The 18,677-nt window shown below is 47.0% G+C and overlaps 1 protein-coding gene across 1 annotated transcript in view; it reads right to left on the bottom strand.

The window, feature by feature from the left end:
• Nucleotides 1-18,677, bottom strand: part of LOC107109155 (collagen alpha-6(IV) chain-like) — a gene marked incomplete at its 3' end in the record, with an annotated part of 106,644 nt that overhangs the window by 51,137 nt on the left and 36,830 nt on the right. The window contains exons 9-16 of the mRNA XM_015409730.1: nt 18,002-18,055; nt 15,418-15,477; nt 13,801-13,845; nt 12,687-12,740; nt 12,514-12,583; nt 7,043-7,153; nt 4,096-4,245; nt 1,337-1,497 (exon numbers count right to left, since the gene is read on the bottom strand). Of these exons, the coding sequence (XP_015265216.1) occupies nt 1,337-1,497; nt 4,096-4,245; nt 7,043-7,153; nt 12,514-12,583; nt 12,687-12,740; nt 13,801-13,845; nt 15,418-15,477; nt 18,002-18,055 (705 nt within the window). The remainder of the gene's footprint in view (nt 1-1,336; nt 1,498-4,095; nt 4,246-7,042; nt 7,154-12,513; nt 12,584-12,686; nt 12,741-13,800; nt 13,846-15,417; nt 15,478-18,001; nt 18,056-18,677) is intronic.

Below are 18,677 nucleotides of genomic sequence, written 5' to 3'. Positions count from 1 at the left end.
GCATAAATGGCTTTAAAAGGGGCTTAGACAGATTCATGAAGGATAGGTCCATCAATGGTTGCTAGCCATAGTGACCAAAAGGGAGCCTCCACTTCCAGAGGCAGTACAACTCTGAATACCAGTGCTGGGAGGCAACATCAGGGGACCACGCCCTGTTCGCTAGCCCTCCATGGCAACTGGTTGGCCACTGTGCTGGACTAGATGGACCACTGGTCTGATCCAGCAAGGGCAGGGCCACGGCTCTGTGGCACAGCATCTGCTTGGCATGCAAAAGGTCCCAGATTCAACCCCTGGCATCTTCAGTTGAAAGGACCTGGTAGTAGGTGTTGTGAAAGACCCCAACTGGAGACCCTGGAGAACCACAGCTGGTTAAAGTAGACAATATTGACTTTGAAAAGACTGAAGGGCTGACTCAGTATAGGGCAATATAAGTGTTCTGCATATCTAAATGGTTGCATTTATAAATGCTGCCAAATTATTTTGACATTCCTAGAAAGAAAGTTGCTTACAGCCACCAAGCATTATCTTCTACCAGTTGGGTTATTTGCCAATTATCTGCTCCCCAAGAATGACCAAAAGTTCACAATGAGTAACCATGGGTGTAGAGTTGTCACTTGTCCAAGGTCACTCAGTAAACATCACAGCCGGGTAAGGATTTGACCCTATGGACGAAGCACCAAAATTCTATCCACTACGCTACATTACAATGAATGCTTGAATTCATTAACAGCAACGCAGAGCATCTATGTTAGCAAGGTTTAATGTGTTTCCATCAGTAGTATTATACGGGAGATTCCAAAAAATCCCATTCGACAGTAGATTGTGTTCCTGCACTAAGCAGGAGACAGAAACTCTTGAACACGTGTTTCTTTCATGTACTTTCTACTCGGACCTGCGCCTTACATTCGTTGAGCCATGGCTGAGAAAGTATTCAGGGAAACCTGATGAATGTAAGATTTACTTTTTGCTGACAACCCAGAATCATGTAATAATTGAAACTGGTGCAAAATTTCTGTATGAAGCTTCAAAAAGGCGTTCAGTATTCCTTGCAAATTGAGTCGTATGTTCTGTATGTTGTGCCAATAAAGGTCGATTGATTGAATTCATGAACTACCTAGCGACTCAATGAGGATTTGTTGGAATTTCTACCTGTTTTTGTGACACTTTAATCCTTCAAGCTATTGCTGGCTTTCTACTCATCGTGCAAGAATCAGGATTCTTTCCGACAGGTGGATGCTGGGTGCTTAGTTATTCAGCCAATGCCAGCAACCCAGCAAGGCCTTCCCCCTACCCCATCTGAATCAACAGTGACCGGAGACATTCATTCTTGACTTACCGATTGTCCAGGGGGTCCTTGAAAGCCGATGTCTCCTGGGTCTCCTGGAAGTCCTTTTGGGCCTACTTCACCCGATCCTCCAGGCTGACCAGGAGCACCAAGCTCTCCTCTCAGGCCAAATCCTGAGAACCCTCCATCACAAGCACAATCGCCTGCATCACCTGGAAAAAACAGTATGTCCAAGAGAGAGTGCTGTTTACATTTCGGAAACCACGGTTTCGATGCAGCGTTTCCCTTCCACAAAGTTTCCCTCCAGTGGAGAAAGACGTCTTTCACTAGGAGAAGAGATAGATTCCAGTCCAATAGCACCTAAGAGACCAACAAGATTTTCGGGGTATCAGCTTTTGGGAGACAGAGCCCCCCGTCATCAGAGGAAGGGAGCTTTGACTTGAAAGCTTTTATGCCAAAAATCTTGTCGAAGGTGCTACTGGACTCGGATCTGGCTCTTCTACTGCAGATCAGCATGGCCACCTGTTGGGTATTACAAGTTAAATTACACTCAGTATATCTGGGGTTAAATGTTTGTTTGTGTTGTCAAAGGAAGTCACATGTGTTTCATGTAGCCAATGCTGTTTTTAGAAGTACAAGCCTGGGAAAATTCTCCCTGATCTAGGAGTTTGATTGGAATGAACGTGTCAAAGTGTTTTAGCATTTTTTGGCTTCTCTCTTCCCGTCTTTGTATGGAGTTCTGAAGCAGAAAGAAGAGCAGCCATTATCTCTCTTCTAGTCCTGTCTTTTGTAGTGTAAAGATGTAGGAGATTTAGCTCCGTTGTTATTTTCATCCCAGTTACCCTTCCCTATGCTAGAATGTAGTAAAAACTTTCTATTTTAATCACACATGGACTCTGAGTCTGAATTATTTTACTCTGGCACTGCTAAGCTATCTTATCTCTGCTAAATACTAATTTTTAAACCCAACACCACCCCCTGAAACTATTCACTGGAAGAAGACTCAGAGGACAGGAATAATGAGATCCAACCTGGTATGACCAAAGGCTAGGGTTGCCAACCTCCAGGTGGGGCCTGGAGATCTCCTGGGATTACAAATGATCTCCAGATGGCCGAGAACAGTTCCCCCGGAGAGAATGGCTGCTTTGGAGGGTGGGCTCTGTGGCACCGTACCCCTGCTGAAATGAGGTCCCTCCCTAGGCTCTATCCCCAAATATCCAGGAATTTTCCAACCCAGAGCTGGCAGAGCTCCCCTACCACAGGGTCTTTCACATTTTCCCATGATACATGTTCCTCCAAAACAATGAACCAGAGCTTCTTCCTTGATGCCTTGTCATTGTAGAGGCCGCAGCTCAATAGCCGTGTTTAAGGTCTCCTGTCCCATTCTGCAGATGGCATGGCTTGGAAAGGGTGTTTCAAAGACACGGCTGCAGTCATAAGGAAGAGATTCCTGTGCTCACAGAGGCTGGGGGGAAATGCACTGTTGCAGTTGCAGAAATTACCATTGGGGAACAATGTGTGGGTCTGTCAATGCAGAGGTTATTTAGGACATCTCACTGGGGCAAAGATTTCGAAGGCCTGAAAAACCCGACAACTTCATTTTCCCGGCATAGTAACCCTATGAGGCAGGTGAGGCTGAAAGACAGCGACTCACATAAGATCACCCAGTGAACTTCCACAGGAGAGTAGGAATTTGACCACATGTCTGCCAGATCCTGGCCCGACACTCTAACCAGTACACCATGCTGGCATTCCCGCTCTTCCTTTGCACAGGAGAGGAAAGCCAAAAATGCTAACTATTGTTATTATTACCATCCTGAGTCCACTGCACCTCCCTCTACCCACTTTCTCTGGATCCTGGATTATGTCATCAAGAGCCAGGGACCAGAAAAGACTTGCAGGGCACGCCCTCAATAACTCATCATCGTATCTGTGTTTTGCTTTAATTGCTGTAAATTGCTTTGAGAACCAACCCTGGATGGAAAGCCAGGTATAAATAATATGAACGTATCCTTTGGCTGAGCCTGTAACCATGCAAACAAGGTTTGTAAGAATGAGGCTTGGTGCCTGGACACAGCACTTAAACTTCCCCAGCGTCTAATACTAAAGTCTCTCAGTTAAAGAAAGCTGATTAACCATATGCATTTTATAAGGTTAATCAATCAAACCTGCCTTAGAGTAACAATAAGGAGTTCTGGAAGAAGAAAAATGAAGCCCCGTTTAAATTACGCCTGCAGGTGAGACGCAGCAGGCAGCGGCTTAGAAGAGGCTACATCTCCTGCAAATAAGAAAAAGGAGGATGCTTTTTCTAAGAGAACGACTACTACTTGTAGTTTTTGTGAGAGCTTGTATTACAAAGAGGGGAATTTGGGGTGGGGGGAACTGTTACCCAATTAATTGCAGCCAATTTTTTCACCAACCCCAAGGTTTTTAATCCATTAAATCTAATGGATTAATAAAAAATTGCAGCCCCAAAGGCCAGAGAGGCAAACCCTCGCCAACGATTGTTCACATCTTGACAAACTTGAAAAGTCCCAGGAAAATGAAAATGACAGACAGTAATGTTGGCCTGTTAAAAACAAAAAATCCTAAAGCAATAGAAGGGCACTATGTATAGTTGGACATGTATGATACCTGCAGGACAGAAATGGAGGAAAAACAATCATCTGCGGACTGCATGACAGTGAATTGCCAAACCTGCTTAGTTCTAAGCTGGTGGCCAGGATCGTGGGCATTTTACACATAAGAAGAGTTGGAAGAAAATATCACTTGGACTTCAAATTAACAGCAGAAGTATGCAAAGAACATACGTGGTGGACCAGGAAGCCCTGGAGCTCCTGGGAAACCTGGAGGTCCGTCTCGGCCAGGAGGGCCAGGGAACCCAACTGTTTCTCTTCCTGGGTCGCCGGTTTCACCTCGGAGACCTGGAACACCAGGGAACCCCAAGCGGCCTGGAGAGCCTGGGTAACAACAAACACATACAGCATTCTCGGTCACTACATGCATTCAGGTACCTTCTGTTGACTGAAATAGTTTCATTTTCATTTATATATGTTTCATTGTTTTACTCGCTCTTTTACTGGAGAGCCAGCTTGGTGTCGTGGTTAAGTGTGCGGACTCTAATCTGGGAGAACCGGGTTTGATTCCCCACTCCTCCACTTGCAGCTGCTGGTGTGACCTTGGGTCAGTCACAAGCTCTGGCACAGCTGTCCTTGAAAATGAGCCGTTTCTGTCAGAGCTCTCTCAGCCCCACCCACCTCACAGGGTGTCTGTTGTGGGGAGGGGAAGGGAAAGGAGTTTGTAAGCTGCTCTGAGACTCCAAGTGAAGGGCAGGGTATAAATCCAGTCTCTTCTCCTCCTTTCCCATTACATTTTTGATTGCTCATTGTACTCCCAGCCTAGGTCAAAATTTTTATCTGGTATTTTACCAGTTTTAAGCTTTTACTCAGTCCCAGAGAAGATTATATTTTTGCTAGCCGATGCCAATGCCGATGTATCCAATAGAATGGCTCTATTTGCCTTGGCTGCAAGGAAAATACGGGCCAACGCTGTTTCTAGCTAATACTGATTTAGTGGGTACGTTGTGAATTAATTAACTGTTTATAACCTCGGTTTTATGGATTTATAATGTTTTAGACTGTATCTTATTTTATACAAATTTCTATGTTTTATTGCATTCTTCTCTGTGGTTTGTAATGGCCTATGGCTAAATACAATAAAAGCCTTCTCTCTCTCTCTCATTATTTTACTGTGTTTATTAAAATGTACCCATGCATTAGAGTCACCTAGAAAAGCCTAAAATGGCACATTTACAGTATCTACCACTGCAGGTTGTTAATTTTGCACTTTTTGGGGGGGGGCAATGCAGTTGTAGCAGGGCGAAATCCAGAGAGGAATGCAGGAGGACCCACAAGAGAACATAGGTATTGTGTATCTTGAACCACCAGGGATCACTAACACTACCATTTCCATCCTTCCTAACAGGTCTGGATGATTCTGCACATACTTGCAGGAGCAAAAAGAGCCTAAGGCAGTGATGGCGGACCTTTTAGTGACCGAGTGCCCGAACTGCGACCCAAAACCCACTTATTTATCGCAAAGTGCCAACACGGCAATTTAACCTGAATACTGAGGTTTTACTTTAGAAAAAACAACCCACACATTGACTTAAGATGATCCAAACAAAGTAAGGAAAGCAATCCCAAATGCTTTCATTTACTTAAAATTATTTGGCAGAGAATTCGACACTTTAATGATGGTCTGGGCCTGGCTGCGGCGAAGGCACTCGTGCCATCTGAGTGCCACCACTGCTCTAAGCTGAGTGAGTGTGAGCTAGCTCACAGTTTTTTAGCCTCCGGGAAGCTCCCCCACGGCCTTCTCGGCAACTTCAGGTAAGCATGAAAAAGAGTGTGACGGCAGAGGTGGCGGGGAAGGCTCCAGAAGGGCCCCTGGCAGTGGCCTGATCTGCACTGGATTCAATTCAGGACCGGATTATCTTGCTGAAAGTTCAGCGGGTGCTCCATCCCAGGGAGAGTTGTCTGTCCCCTTCTGTTGCCGCCTTCCGCCAGCGGGCTAAGACTTTTTTGTGTGTGTCACTTGGCATTCCCTCAATGATCCCTCCTTCCTGACCAATGTTTTAACTGCTCTTTTTATGTTTTGTATGTATTTTAACTCTGGTCTTTGTTTGGGAGGGTTAATGGTTTTAAAGGAGCTGCGGTGGCTCAAGTGGTTAAGACGCTGAACTGCAGGCTGTGGAAGGTCGGTAGTTCAGCAGTTCGAGACCTGTGTGTGCCGCATGAGGGAGCTCACTCCCGTCTCTAGTTCCAGCTCCTGCCAACCTAGCAGTTTGAAAGCAAGAACTTGCAAGTAGATAAATAGGTACCACTTTGGTGGGAAGGTAACAGTGTTCCGTGCGCCTTGGTGTTTAGCCATGCTGGCCACATGACCACGGAAACGTCTTCGGACAGCGCTGGCTCTTCGGCTTTGAAACGGAGATGAGCACCGCAACCCTAGAGTCGGACTCGACTGGCTTTCGAGCAAGGGAAACCTTTACCTTTACCTTTAAATTGTTAGTTGCCTTGGTGGCCCACGTAAGGGGCAGAAAGGCGGGTTACAAATTTTGTAAATAATGACAATGATGATAATGATGGTGAAGATGACGACAACATCAACAACCACAACAATCATCGTCATCATCTGGCTCCTCCGACGTGCTTCCCGTGAGGATCACAGAGTCGGGGAGAAGTCCTCCAAGTCCTCCACTGATTGTGCCAGTAGAATACCGAAGACCGAATGCAGTCTGCTTAAATGCAGTTCACATGCAGTGCAACCAAAAGACATACATCCTTCTCAGCCCGGTGATGTCAATGGATTTACAAGGGTGTAAAGCTCTCCTTAGAGTTGAGCTGCTGGGGAAAGACAACTGGCAGGGGTTTGTCTACAACTTGCATCACACATGCAGAATTGAGCATTACAGAATCCTTGGAATTGGGGCTCATCCCTTTATTTTACAAGAGGTTGCTAGTCCTTATCCTCACAGACAAAAAAAAAGACTAGAACGTATCCCCTAAAGCCCTGCTCAACTGCTGCTTTTAAACAGGGAATATACTTTGAACACCATCCAGCGCATTACAGGCTTCTAACAACCCTACCACAAGAGTTGTAAAATCTCTGCCTTTCTATTCAGCGTCTTCAACTCTCATCACAACATCTAATATGCAGCTTTTTGGCTTTTAGAGGTAATGGAAACTCTCTTACCTGTAACTGGGGCAGGAAATCCAGGTTGGCCAGGAGGACCTGGTAAGCCTATGGTCCCTTCATCGCCCCTAGGGCCTGGGGTACCCGGTATCCCAGGATCTCCGAGAGGACCTAGTATTCAAAGGGAAAGACTTTAGAACAGTCCTGCATTCACCTTGCCCATAACCTCATGGCCTCCACTGACGGTCAGTGTACTTCAAAACACACTTGGCACTATGAGCAGGAGGGACTGTAACTTAGTGGCACAGAATGCCGTTCTTTGTATGAACTTGCAGAATCACAGTTTTCATCACACACAAGTTTCTGAACAGCAGTGAGATGCACTAATGTGATAGTAAAGCTACATCACAGTAGAGAATCTTAAAACTGGACTTAAATATTCCCAACCTTTAGCTGCACTTTCCCAGAGATGCCTCAGTAACGAAAACATGCACTCAGCAACTGCAGAACAGCTCCCTCCTGCCCCATTCCTGGGTGGTCGTATTTGGCTAGAAAGGAGAGCTTGGATGTGCCTTTGCCACAACATCTGTAAACCACAGTATCACAGAAGTGCATGCTCATGACACTTCCTCAACATCTATGGCTGTGTGGGTATCAGGTAAAAAACATAACGTGATTGGATTGGATTGCTCAAAGCTTTGCCGTGGCCTGGGACTGACATTTCCTTTCCTTTTTTAAAATATGTTTTATTCAACTTTTATAATAACATGCAACATCAAAAGTATGCAGAAACGAACAGAATAAGACAAAAAAACAATATGTGATAAGATGAATGAATCTTAACAATGTGAATTGAGAGAAAAATAACTTTTGCAGAACAATAATCTGAGAGCACTTTTAAATTCTGTGATTACTGAGTATGTTCAATAAAACCGTGTTTCTACTGAGAGCTAGTATTGTGAGAGTGCTTGTGAATACTGTATATCTATATGGCTATTTGAGGGACTGACATTTCTAAGGGACCACCTCTCCACGTATGTGCCCCAGAGAGCCTTGTGCTCTGCTAAAATCTACGGGTTGACCTTGGCCCAAGGGACGTCCGTTTAGCCTGCGGGACCTTCTTCTGTTTTGCAGGGCCTGGGGAATGGAGCTGTTCTGCCAGACCTTTGGTTGAGGCGGCGAGCGTCCAGTGGAAACATCTGGCCTCCCCTGCTGAAGAGACAATCTCTCTGCAGCCCGGATTAGATTAACACAGAGTTCTGTGACATTGGTACTGGTGCCATTCGCTTTTAAATGCTCTTTTAATGTTTTAATTAACTATTTAGAATTATGTCTTGTGTTGCTGACTGGCCAATTATATTGTGATCTGCCCTGAGCCCGTTTGTGGGGAGGGCAGAATATAAATCTGAAAAATGAAAATAAATAAAAATAAACTCCGAACTGATTGAGATTCAATGTGACAAACAGCTCAAGGGCAGAGGAGTGGACTATCCCTGATCAGTGTTCCCTCTAAGCTGAGCCAGTTTGAGCTAGCTCACAGTTTTTAAGCTTCTGGCTCACACATTTTCACCTTTTCTCTGGAAAGATGGCTCCGGAGCAAACTAATTCATGCAGCAGCCAAATCGCTCACTCACAACTTTAATGCCAGTAACTCACAAAGTAGAATTTTTCTGTGAGGATCACAGAGTCGGGGAGAAGTCCTCCAAGTCCTCCACTGATTGTGCCAGTAGAATACCGAAGACCAAATGCAGTCTGCTTAAATGCAGTTCACATGCAGTGCAACCAAAAGACATACATCCTTCTCAGCCCGGTGATGTCAATGGATTTACAAGGGTGTAAAGCTCTCCTTAGAGTTGAGCTGCTGGGGAAAGACAACTGGCAGGGGTTTGTCTACAACTTGCATCACACATGCAGAAATGAGCATTACAGAATCCTTGGAATTGGGGCTCATCCCTTTATTTTACAAGAGGTTGCTAGTCCTTATCCTCACAGACAAAAAAAAAGACTAGAACGTATCCCCTAAAGCCCTGCTCAACTGCTGCTTTTAAACAGGGAATATAACACCATCCAGCGCATTACAGGCTTCTAACAACCCAACCACAAGAGTTGTAAAATCTCTGCCTTTCTATTCAGCGTCTTCAACTCTCATCACAACATCTAATAGGCAGCTTTTTGGCTTTTAGAGGTAATGGAAACTCTCTTACCTGTAACTGGGGCAGGAAATCCATGTTGGCCAGGAGGACCTGGTAAGCCTATGGTCCCTTCATCGCCCCTAGGGCCTGGGGTACCCGGTATCCCAGGATCTCCGAGAGGACCTAGTATTCAAAGGGAAAGACTTTAGAACAGTCCTGCATTCACCTTGCCCATAACCTCATGGCCTCCACTGACGGTCAGTGTACTTCAAAACACACTTGGCACTATGAGCAGGAGGGACTGTAACTTAGTGGCACAGAATGCCGTTCTTTGTATGAACTTGCAGAATCACAGTTTTCATCACACACAAGTTTCTGAACAGCAGTGAGATGCACTAATGTGATAGTAAAGCTACATCACAGTAGAGAATCTTAAAACTGGACTTAAATATTCCCAACCTTTAGCTGCACTTTCCCAGAGATGCCTCAGTAACGAAAACATGCACTCAGCAACTGCAGAACAGCTCCCTCCTGCCCCATATTCCTGGGTGGTCATATTTGGCAGACGCTAGAAAGGAGAGCTTGGGTGTGCTTTTGCCACAACATCTGTAAATCACAGCATCATAGAAGTGCATGCTCACGACACTTCCTCAACATCTATGGCTGTGTGGGTATCAGGTAAAAAACATACCGTGATTGGATTGGATTGCTCAAAGCTTTGCCGTGGCCTGGGACTGACATTTCCTTTCCTTTTTTAAAATATGTTTTATTCAACTTTTATAATAACATGCAACATCAAAAGTACGCAGAAACGAACAGAATAAAACAAAAAACAATATGCAATAAGATGAATGAATCTTAACAATTTGAATTGAGAGAAAAATAACTTTCACAGAACAATAATCTGAGAGCACTTTTAAATTCTGTGATTACTGAGTATGTTCAATAAAAGCGTGTTTCTACTGAGAGCTAGTATTGTGAGAGTGCTTGTGAATACTGTATATCTATATGGCTATTTGAGGGACTGACATTTCTAAGGGACCACCTCTCCACGTATGTGCCCCAGAGAGCCTTGTGCTCTGCTAAAATCTACGGGTTGACCTTGGCCCAAGGGACGTCCGTTTAGCCTGCGGGACCTTCTTCTGTTTTGCAGGGCCTGGGGAATGGAGCTGTTCTGCCAGACCTTTGGTTGAGGCGTCCGGTTGAAACATCTGGCCTCCCCTGCTGAAGAGACAATCTCTCTGCAGCCCGGATTAGATTAACACAGAGTTCTGTGACATTGGTACTGGTGCCATTCGCCGGAAATGTCTTCGGACAGCGCTGGCTCTTCGGCTTGGAAACGGAGATGAGCACCGCAACCCTAGAGTCGGATTTGACTGGCTTTCGAGCAAGGGAACCTTTACCTTTTATATGGCTATTTGAGGGACTGACATTTCTAAGGGACCACCTCTCCACGTATGTGCCCCAGAGAGCCTTGTGCTCTGCTAAAATCTACGGGTTGACCCTGGCCCAAGGGACGTCCGTTTAGCCTTCGGGACCTTCTTCCATTCTGCGGGGCCTGGGGAATGGAGCTGTTCTGCCAGACCTTTGGTTGAGGTGGCGAGCGTTCAGTGGAAACATCTGGCCTCCCCTGCTGAAGAGACAATCTCTCTACAGCCCGGATCAGATTAACGCAGAGTTCAGTGATACTGGTGCCATTCGTTTTTAAATGCACTTTCAATGTTTTAATTAACTATTTAGTATTATGTCTTGTGTTGCTGACTGGCCAATTATATTGTGATCTGCCCTGAGCCCGTTTGCGGGGAGGGCAGAATATAAATCTGAAAAATGAAAATAAATAAAAATAAACTCCGAACTGATTGAGATTCAATGTGACAAACAGCTCAAGGGCAGAGGAGTGGACTATCCCTGATCAGTGTTCCCTCTAAGCTGAGCCAGTTTGAGCTAGCTCACAGTTTTTAAGCTTCTGGCTCACACATTTTCACCTTTTCTCTGGAAAGATGGCTCCGGAGCAAACTAATTCATGCAGCAGCCAAATCGCTCACTCACAACTTTAATGCCAGTAACTCACAAAGTAGAATTTTTGCTCACAAGACTCCACAGCTTAGAGGGAACATTGCCCCTGATTTAACTGAAATCTGTGAAAATGGATCTAAGTGGGTTTGGGGAGCATCCCAACAAGATTCTGCCCACTCTCTCTGACCAGCGTAACCTCCAGCCTCTGATGAGCACCACTCTTAACTCAATAAAGTGAGTTAGCAAGGCGTGTATTTTGTGGGGCTTGCACATTTTATAGTGTGTGACAAATTAGTTAACAGGTCCTGTGGAGCAATGTGATTACCTTTTTTTGCTTTTTTTAAAAGCATAATGAATTATTATAAACTTTTGACAGTGAAGCTTGCTTGTGTACCCGTTTGGAGACACCTGCAGATATTTGGGGGTGAGGGGCTGTCAGGTAGCCCTGTCATAGATCTGGAATGTGGAGGGGTGCTCTCCTCCTTGTTCTCAGCTCTTCCCTGTCCTGCTTCTGTGCGCTATCTCATGCTTGACCTTGCTGTCTCCAGCTGCAATAAACTCGGCTGGGAAAGTTAACGGCTTTTGCGCTTTGCCCGCTTGCTTTGGCCCGTGCGCGCGAACTATAACCATTGGCTTGCATTCACAGGGGGGGTGTTCGATTTTACTATAAGTCAGAGGCCCTTATACTGATGGCTATTCCTGACACAATCTGTACACGTGTTCTTTGGTACTGGAACCACTAATAAACAGTTAACTTCTTACAGGGGTCGTTTCGTAGAAAAAGAGCTAGGGGAACTCATTAGCATAACTCATTAGCATATGCCACACCCCCTGACATCACCGGAAGTGTGTCATAAGGCCACACCCCCCGCCCCCAACGGTCCCGGCCGGCGGGAGTGCAAGGAAGCCCGGGGAGAGGCAGGGAGGAAGCAACTTACCCTCCCTCTTCTCCTGCCTCCTCCTGGCTGAATGAGGGCCGGAAATGGGGTGGCCGGAAGCAGGGGGCGGGGCTTCATCATGTGCCCCGCCCCCCGTACCTCACCCGGGGGAACTGCAATCCCCCCCGAAATGACCTCTGACTTCTTACGAAGCCCTGTGTGGTGTGATCTGACTAAGGAGCCTGAAAGGGGCTAGCTTTGCTGTTTTGCTCAGCTTGTCCTCAAGTCCTGCAGGGCTCAGGGAGACAAGCAGCCCTCACTCCCACTCTTGGTAACAAGGGACACCAGAATGAAACAGAAAAGGAAAGGCCGTCACCCGTACTCTGACATTCTCGACTATGAGACAGTATTCGACCCACTGCCAATACCCGGTCAGCTGACTGCTGTGCCAACCCTCATTTTGACAATATGTTTTAAGAAGCAAAAAAACCCCCCAAAACTGCACCTGAGATTATGGAACCATCCATGTCGACATAAATTGTGGGGCCAGGTGGCCCGATGTCGCCCCATTCGCCCTGCAAAACAAAAAAACAGGGGACAGCTTTATGATCCACTTAGACCATCCTGGCTCGACCATCACAGTTCAGAGAAGGAAGGTGCATTTCCATGAAAGTTTACCTTTCCTCCTGGAAGTCCATCCTGTCCAGGAAAGCCGGAGTCACCTCTTACGCCCTGAATGAAAAATGAATTACAACTGTTATTGAACTAATTTCTACCCAGCTCTTCCTTGGTATACAGAGTCCTTTGCGCTCTTTGGTTTGCACGTGTCCAAACGCTACTCTGCAAGAAGTTCTAAAAATGACTTGCCAAAGGCCACCCCCCCAAGAATTCACGTCTCTCCTTGGATTTGAATGCAGAAGGTTGGATACTGTGGATCTGCTCCACAAGCTGCTTTCCTCCATCAGAAGGAGGCTCCTCCACAGTAAGACACTCTGAAGAACATCTTGCTCAAGGAGACGTCTCCTTAACCGGAGGAGAGCAGCTCGGCTAGTGGTGGACCCCTGCGGCATCCTTCTTCAGAAATAACATCCAACTGTCAAATAACACAGAATGATCCACGAAATTATCTTGACCCACTCAAGTTGTAAACTTTCCATGCGGCTGCTTCTTGATGGCACTGTGGTGGTGGAAAGCGCCATCGAGTCACAGTTGACTCATGGCAACCCCGTAGGGTTTTCAAGGCAAGAGGCCTGCCTCTGCAATAGCAACCCCGGACTTCCTTGGTGGTCTCCCACCCAAGTAGTAACCAGGGCCGACCCTGCTTAGCTTCTAGGATCTGATGAGCTCAGGCTAGCTGAGCTCATCCAGGTGAGGGCATTAGTTATCCTACATTTCCAAGTAATGTTTGCTCACCTATGCGAGAAGGAAGTGATGCTTTTTGATGTAGCTGCTCAGAGATCTGCTACAAGCACATGGTGGCTGTGGTCACAGACGCTAAATAATCCACTTTCAATCCACCTTCAGTGCATTTTTCACCTGGATTTTGCCAGTTCACACGGTAAGATCCAGCTAGAAATTGCACTGAAAGTGGATTATTTAGTGTGTGTGACCGCAGCCGGTATCTATGTATATTTTGTCAACAGATGGAAGCTGGCTCAAGCAGGCCAGCTTAATAGCAAAAAAGTTACGCTCCTGACAGTCTCAATACTATATGACTACAGTTCCCAGACACCCTAACTGCTAGAACATGACACAGAGAAAGGTTATTTCCAACTTTAAACATAATAGTCACCTTTCTGCCTTCAGCACCAGTCAATCCCTTGAATCTCATGTCTCCCTAGAAGAAAAGGGAAAAAGAGGTAATGAACATTTCTGCAGTACTCAGGGCAGGGCTATTTTTGGGCAGGAACGCACAGGAACGGAGTTCCGGCTGGCTTCCGAGTTGGCCACACCCAGCAAGAACTCATTAGCATAATAGGCCACACCCAACAGCAGAAACCCATTAGGATTGGCTACATTAGGGGTGTGTGGCCTAACATGCAAAGGAGTTCCTGCTACAAAAAAGCCCTGGGTAAACAGAATAAGAAGCAAAAGGTGGGTGTGGCTGGATGAGCACACTTCTGGTAACATGGGGGTACGGCCTAATATGCCAATGAGTTGTGCTGTCAGGGGTGTGGCCTATTATGCTAATGAGTTCCTGCAGGGCTTTTTCTACAAAAAAAGCCCTGACTCAGGGGCTGTCTAATTACACATGCAGTCCTAGTCTGTACGCACCACATAAATGTGTAACCAAATGCACCTGGTTGTGCCACGTCCAAGTTTTCAAAGTTGTCTTTGGGGGAAAACAACATACGAAATGCTTTCATTTAGTGCTTATTGACTATATTTATTAACCTATTTGTACTAATGTCTCAGAGGGCCACATAGAGCCTGTGATCTTGCTGTTGCCCCGTACCGAATGGGAGGGGATATCTGTGTGTGGAAGACATGCTTCACAAATGACAAAATCTGCACTGAGGGCATCTGCAGGCATCCAGTCTCTGCAGCCTGTGTACTCATCCTGTACACATATCCATATTCCACAAAAAAGCAGTGTTTGTCCTAGAGTGCTGTCGAGCCCTTATCATGCTTTGCCAGGAAATTACACAGAAGAGCATGACTGAAATCCAACTTAATGCTTAATGTGTAAGGCAGGTGCAAGTGGAGGAGTGGGGAATCAAACCCAGTTCTCCCAGATTAGAGTCTGCGCACTTAACCACTACACCAAACTGGTAAGTGGCAGCAACCATTTTGACTGAAGGCAAGCTGTGTATATGCAAGAAGGTAGTTTTAAACAATATGTTCATTTTAAAAGACATTGTATGAAACATAACCTCTACCTGCAATGTTGTATGAAACATAACCTCTACCTGCAATGTTGAAGACTTACTATTAGGGGTATGCATGACCTCACTTCCTGGCATTTTGTGGTTGCCCCTGCCGTCTGTGGCAGATGTTTTGTGGCTGCGCCCACCACACTATGTCAAAATTCCAAAGGTGCCCACAGGCTTGAAAAAGTTGGAGATCCCTGTTCGAAAGAGAAGGGCCCCTTATCATCAAACCGCATACGTCAAGATGAAAGCAGACACAAGAACAAGCTGCAAGCTATATATTAAAAGATGTAAGGCTTGGCTCCACTGGAGCTTTTCTGCAGATGGCAGGATTTCCTTCTGTGGACTGCAAATTCCCACCTCCCACTGCAGCCCGAAATCCCCCCCCCCCACCTGCCCTTGCATCCAGGGAAATGTTCTGGTGGAGCCAAGCCCCAGCTTACAATGAAGGCTACGTGAATTAAACCTCACCCCCCTCACATCACCGTACCAAGGTATCATGCAAAACTGCCATGGGTCGATCTGGGGAAGCTACTTACCCGGGGTCCTGGCAAGCCAGGCACACCCTTTTCTCCTTTTTCTCCAAAAGCCCCGAAGCCCTGGAAGGGGGAGAGGTCAAAGTGACACTGATGAATCCACACTTCGACGTGAGAACAAAAATGCAATACGAGGCCAAGATGCAGAAAGTAAGGGATCTCTGGCTGTGTGTGAATCACGGTGGAGAGGAGGAGCAATAATGAGACTACCTTGTGACACCGGGGTAGCAGGGGGACCTCCAAGGGGACTGGGGATACCTAGGCAGATGGGTACAAGGAGCAGGGGGTCCAAGAGGGAAGAAGCCAGAATGGCTGGTGGGCCGGATATGGCCAGGTGTTCCGATGGCCAGGTGAGGGGTAGCTGGCACATGCAACAGTGGTGCGTGGATAGGGTTGCCAAATGTCTTTTGGCCGGGAGCGGGGGGCTCCCGGCCGGCATCTGTGCCGTGCGCGCGCGTGTCACCCGGAAGTCGTCTGGCCTCTATGCCCTGTTGTTGGCGCTACAGAGGAACTGGTTGGCCACTAGGGTTGCCAAATATGTTTTGGCCGGGAGCGGGGGGCTCCCGGCCAGCGTCTGGAATGTGCATGCGCGTTTCCCCTCAAATGGCGTGGCCCCGCCCCCAGCATGCAACGTCACTTCCGGGTGATGCGCACGCGGGGGTGGGGTTTCCCCCGGGCCCGATTTTCGTCCCGTCAAAAATCGGGCCGTCAAAGCGGGGGATTCCCTGCCCCCCGGCCTGATTTGGGAACCCTATGTGTGGAGAGGGCACACCTTTAGAGCTTAGGTGAGGCTGCGGCGGTAGAGCCGGATGGAGGGGTCACGAACTAAGTCGGTATTCCCGGTCATTAGGCTAGGATCTTAAGGAAGCAGTCCTGCATAGTTGGGAGGTCCTGGACTGAGCGAGAGAGAGATCAAGAGAGCCAGGCAGCTGTTGGGTGTGGAAGTGGGAAGTGGTGCGAACTACCCTGCGGCTGGTGTGAGGGAACTTCGGGCAATGTGGCGTGGGCTGTATTGCGGCCGGCCAGCCAATAAAGGTGGAATTTGAATTATCAACTGTGGCGTTCCATTTTCATTAGGTTGCCATTTTTTTTCTTGCGTCCAGACAACTTCATTAACACCCCCTTGCTCTCCCAGTCTTTCCTCGTATCCCCCCCCTTTCTTTCTTAAACAAGTTTTTTTTGCCTCCCCCCCCCCCCATTGTGAAATAGCCTCTTGCTCGGAGTCTGAACATTTTCCCCCCGCCTTGCTCAAGTGCGGGAAAAGAGACTACCAATAAGGGGTGAGACACATACACCAGGGTAAGACCTTCAGGTGTCGTGTGATGGGCGGGGAACGTACTTCAATGGGGATTGCACAGCCCCCTTGAGGCTGCTGAACTGCTGCAACACTTCCGTGCATGCACAAAAAAAAAAAAGTGTGGGGGGGGGGGGAGCAGAAAATCAATTCTCAGTGTGAGTGTGAACAGACAAAACCGTGATGGGGAAAAAACAACCAAATTGGAACTGCCACGATACCCACGAAAAAACCCTGAAAGGTGGCTGCAATCTGGGAAATGCCTGTGAGTCTCGTCTGTGGGTGTGGAACCCCAACCCACACCCGTTTATTGCAGGCCTCATCCCTTCAGGTACCATGCCCCACAGCCCCTCCCAAATCCCCCCATCACCCACCTATTCTCATATAAAGGAAGCCAGCCAAGGAGGAGGGATTGCAAACCAGCAACAAAGAAGGAGGAGGAGGAGGAGATTGGATTTATACCCTGCCCTTCACTACCCAAAGGTGTCTCAGAGTGGCTTACAAACTCCTTTCCCTTCCCCTCCCCACAACAGACACCCTGTGAGGTAGGTGGGGCTGAGAGAGCTCTGACAGAAACTGCTCTTTTTCTAGGACCGCTCTGATAGAACTATGGCTTGCCCAAAGTCATCCAGCAGGTGCAAGTGGAGGAGTGGGGAATCAAACCGCAGTTGAGCTGCGGTGGCTCAAGTGGTTAAGACGCTGAACTGCAGGCTGTGGAAGGTCAGTAGTTCAGCAGTTCGAGACCTGGGTGCCACATGATGGAGTGAGCACCCATCTCTAGTTCCAGCTCCTGCCAACCTAGCAGTTCGAAAGCAAGACATTGCAAGTAGATAAATAGGTGCCACTTTGGTGGGAAGGTAACAGCGTTCCGTGCACCTTGGTGTTTAGTCATGCCGGCCACATGACCACGGAAACGTCTTCAGACAGCGCTGGCTCTTCGGCTTTGAAACGGAGATGAGCACCGCAACCCTAGAGTCGGATTCGACTGGCTTTCGAGCAAGGGAACCTTTACCTCCCAGATTAGAGTCCGCGCACTTAACCACTACACCAAACTGGCTAGATGTCCTAAAATATTTATTCCTTTATTGTTATAAAGAAAGGAATTACACTGATAGAAGTTTAATGACTCTGGAAAATTCGACACCGCTATCCTAGAAGGGGAAAAGGACGCAGCTGCCATACCGACATAGGCTAATGATCAGGAATGATAAGAAATGCACCCATTTTAAGAGCCCCCATTTGAACTTGCTTGGTTTAGCTCATCATTTCAGTGCCGTGGAGTAAAAAACTTACCGGAAGACCTGGATGTCCTAGGAACCCAGGAAATCCTTTGGGGCCGGGAATGCCCTGAAATAACAAGAGGATCAATATTAGAGATCAGTGGGTCCTAGCGGATGAAAAATAAAGTGCTCATCGTAGCACAACCATCCTACATTAGACCAGATTTTACAGTATTTGGATCTTCCGTTTTTGCTCATTTAGGCTCATTTCTTTGACTGATCACAGGTAGCGGTCTTGAAAGAGAGAGTATAAAATGCTAAAAAAGTATAAACAAAATAGAAACATAACTCGCAGCACAACCCTATGGGGAGCCTGTTGAAGCCTTAGCAGGATACGACTCTGCTTTAAGACGGCACTTTTATTACATATAAGTTTGAATCGCCAATACACTTCAGAACCTCTCCTGATTTCACGTTCTACCGCATTTAGATATTATTGCTCGTAATTTACAGGGCTATTTTTGGGCAGGAACGCACAGGAACGGAGTTCCGGCTGGCTCCCGAGTTGGCCATGCCCAGCAGGAGCTCATTAGCATAACAGGCCACACCCAACAGCAGAAACTCATTAGGATTGGCTACATTAGGGGTGTGTGGCCTAACATGCAAAGGAGTTCCTGCTCCAAAAAAAGCCCTGGGTTTTGACAACAAACAAGGTAAACAGAATAAGAAGCAAAAGGTGGGTGTGGCTG

Source organism: Gekko japonicus, unplaced genomic scaffold (genome assembly GCF_001447785.1).
Source record: "Gekko japonicus isolate JY-2015 unplaced genomic scaffold, Gekko_japonicus_V1.1 scaffold3932, whole genome shotgun sequence".
In the NCBI taxonomy this organism is placed as follows: domain Eukaryota; kingdom Metazoa; phylum Chordata; class Lepidosauria; order Squamata; family Gekkonidae; genus Gekko; species Gekko japonicus.
Note: the sequence above shows the minus strand (reverse complement) of the source record. Positions and strands in the feature narration are given on the sequence as shown.